This window comes from Helianthus annuus, chromosome 3 (genome assembly GCF_002127325.2).
Source record: "Helianthus annuus cultivar XRQ/B chromosome 3, HanXRQr2.0-SUNRISE, whole genome shotgun sequence".
NCBI classification, from domain to species: Eukaryota; Viridiplantae; Streptophyta; class Magnoliopsida; order Asterales; family Asteraceae; genus Helianthus; species Helianthus annuus.
The window spans coordinates 137,215,217-137,218,390 of NC_035435.2; the positions used below are offsets into that span (position 1 = coordinate 137,215,217).

The window sequence follows — 3,174 nt, forward strand, 5'->3', positions numbered from 1 at the left end:
CCGATAATTTTCTGTTAAGGCTCGGTTCGGAACCGAAAGTCGCAAAACTTTGACTTTTTCTTTGACTTCATTTATGACCCGATTTAGGTGGGTTTAGACATGCCTTAGAGCTTCCTTAGGACCAGGCTACATGATGGTATAACCCTCTGTGATTGGTTCTTTGATTTTCTGATTCGTTTACACGTTTCCGTTAAGTGCTTAATGTTGACCATAATGCCATTTTAACCATAAAACGAGAATTTTGGAAATATGAAAGGACATTAATCTTTGTTACTGAATTATAAACATGTCCCTAAATTTTCACATCAGTTGGAGGTCCAGATTAGGAGTTATGCTCAATAGCGTAATTAGAAAGCTTTTTATTAATTAAACGGCGTAATTAGCGTAAAGCCTATCTAAACCCAATTTTTGGAACCAAACCTTTTACCCACTGATGTAATATAATATTTTGGGATTTTTGAAGATTTTTAATTATTTTTAAACTGATCATAAGCCAGGATTATTGCCTTGATTCGGTAAATACCGATTATACCCTTTTAGGCCATAAAATGAGTTTTACAAATCCTTTTGATACCAATCCAATTGCTACTGATTTTATTTAATAAATGAAGTGTTTTGAACTTGTAAACTGACGAGAAAACTCAGATTTCCTGTTATAACCCGGAAATCGCTTAAAACGGCTTTTTTCGCGTATTAAACACCTAGTATGGGTTTAAAACCATTTTGTCACATAAGACTTAACGCCAACTGATATAACCTGTTAAAATAAGTTATTTTACTGATTAATTCAGACCCGAAACACAGAAGTATAATTAATCTCTTTTATAATCTTTAAAATGACCAAAATACCCCTACGGGGCTTAAATTGAGATTAAACTCATTTTGGGCATAATGGAAGGTATCCTACTGATATCACAACATATATAAGGCATATTAACTTTGGAAACTTGCTTAGGACCCTATTGGTTACTCGTTACGCTTCTTACGCGTTCGGTTCGGTTTATGTAACTAGTTTGCATAAATTAGCCGAAACGGGTCAAACCTTATCATTTTAATCTCAAAATCCAGAATGCGTTTAGCTTACCCATATTATACAAGTTTTCAAACTTGTCGGGTCTAAATCATATTCTATTCTGGTCTTCGCTTAATCATGCGTACGAACCGTATCTTCCTTTAAAACTAACCGGTCTAAGTTTAGGCTTAATTAAAGACCGGTTAGGATTCTAACAGGTTATTATAAACCTTTGTTCCAGAATAGGAGACCCGGTAAAAGCTACCCGCATTGCTAATTGTGATAAATACTTGCAAAGGTAAATACTTTTAACTTATTTTCCCTATACGGGCTTGGGGTACGGTATATAAAATACCGCTTGGTCGGGCATTTTAATTGTATGAAGGTTAAATCATTGAAATGTCTCATTTAAATTGTTTTGTTTGCTTAAAGTCTTTGGGGGGTTAATGACCATGTCCCGGATATCCTTGCCATCATTTTACGAAATGGCCACGACCTAAGCACGGGGTGTAGGCGTACACCCGTCAGTGCCTAAATAAATAATGTGGTGTGTCTATTGATCTTTAACCCGGTCTACGGATCGGGCTACTGAACACATAAGGAACATGTAATTCTTTTACAAGTGTTATATTCAAATAATTATCCCAAGTTATAAAAAGTTTGTGCCACGTGCATTCAAATCAATTCTATTAAACCTTTTCTAGATGAGTCAGTTAATTGTATTTACCAGTGTAAACTGACGTATTTTCTCAAAAAGGTTAAGTGCAGGTACTACTCGTAATAGGCTGGCTTTCTCCTAGCATCCACAATAAGTCTCGCAAGCTTGGATGTCATAAAACTGTTGAACAGTGTTTCCTTTTTATTTTGATCCACCTGTGGATTATTTTCAACTATTTGTGATACTTAATATTACAATTATATTCGGTTGAAATAAATCTATCTTTTGCTTCCGCTGTGCATTTAAATATTGTGTTGTTTGACTATAATGATATCAACTACGTCACGATACTCCCATACCGGGCCCACCGGTAAAATGTGGAAATATCGGGGTGTGGCAGGTTGGTATCAGAGCCAACATTGAGTGAATTAAGCACTAGCCTTTTTTGTGTTTAATCTCAATGACACAATTGCACATTCCTAAATTTTCGAGTCTAGACAAAGAACTTAGGAATAATCCAAATTGTTTTTAATTTTAACTTTGTCCTTTATATTTCTTCGTTGTATCTTTCAATTATTTGATAGGAAATATGCCGCCAAGATTCAGGAGAGGAGGACGAGGAAAGGGGCCGATCAGCGCCCCCAACGATCACGAAGCCGGGCCTTCGCACCGGCGGACTCCTTCCACTACTAGGAGTGCCGATCCTCAAGAACCCTGGAGGACTTATGTGGAGCCGGCTAGACGATCGATCTCGCATAGCTCAACGCCTCCTTACTACAATTCCTATGGGCCGCAATCAGAAAACGAGCCCGAAGGCTCGCGCCACTCCTTCATATCATTACAGCGATCCCTATCGCACCATTCCTTTGGCGACCCCACTCCTGTCTTTCAGAGCCGGTTTAACCCGGCAAACTACATACAAGAACCAGTGGGTGTTAACCCACTAGGACCTGAAGACCATTTCTCGAGAGACCAAGCAATGGACATGGACGAGGACACGGATCCCGTCGAGCCTGCGACCGGGACCCCCAACCATCCTATTGAGGTCTCTGATGGTTCGTCTTTTCATGGATCACCCTACCGTGGTCCAGACAGTTACCAGGCAAGGTTTAACCAATATGAGTGGTACTTTACACCCTCTCATCACTCATCGCCCCACCAGCAGCAACAGCAGCAGCAGGATCCCTCTGAGGATTCGCGTTTCATGGAGGTCACGCCACCGCCACCACTGCCGGCAGTATATCAAGCACCTCCGGAACCACCAAGGTGCAGAAGATCAGGCGTACGAATGTCCGTATGAGAGGGGGGCTTTCACTTTAGTACTCCCCATCATTCGAGTGGCAGCCACTACCCGCCACTGCAGGAGGACCCACTAATGGGTGGGCCTTCAGTTCCAGCATCAGAGGTGAATTCTACACCCATCGCGCTGCCACCACCGGGATTTGGTAATCCAATCCCCACGTACACCGGTTCAACGGCCACTACCCGCCACTGCAGGAGGACC

At 41.1% G+C, this 3,174-nt stretch overlaps 1 protein-coding gene across 1 annotated transcript; it reads left to right on the forward strand.

The window, feature by feature from the left end:
* The first annotated feature begins 2,259 nt into the window (after positions 1–2,259).
* Positions 2,260–2,970, forward strand: LOC110892334. Its single transcript, XM_022139504.1, has one exon. It carries the CDS (start codon positions 2,260–2,262, stop codon positions 2,968–2,970), a length of 711 nt encoding a protein of 236 aa, XP_021995196.1.
* Positions 2,971–3,174: the final 204 nt, after the last annotated feature.

What these genes read in the sequence shown, in the direction of transcription:
- LOC110892334 (XM_022139504.1), top strand. Translation starts at nt 2,260, where the DNA reads ATGCCGCCAAGATTCAGGAGAGGAGGACGAGGAAAGGGGCCGATCAGC.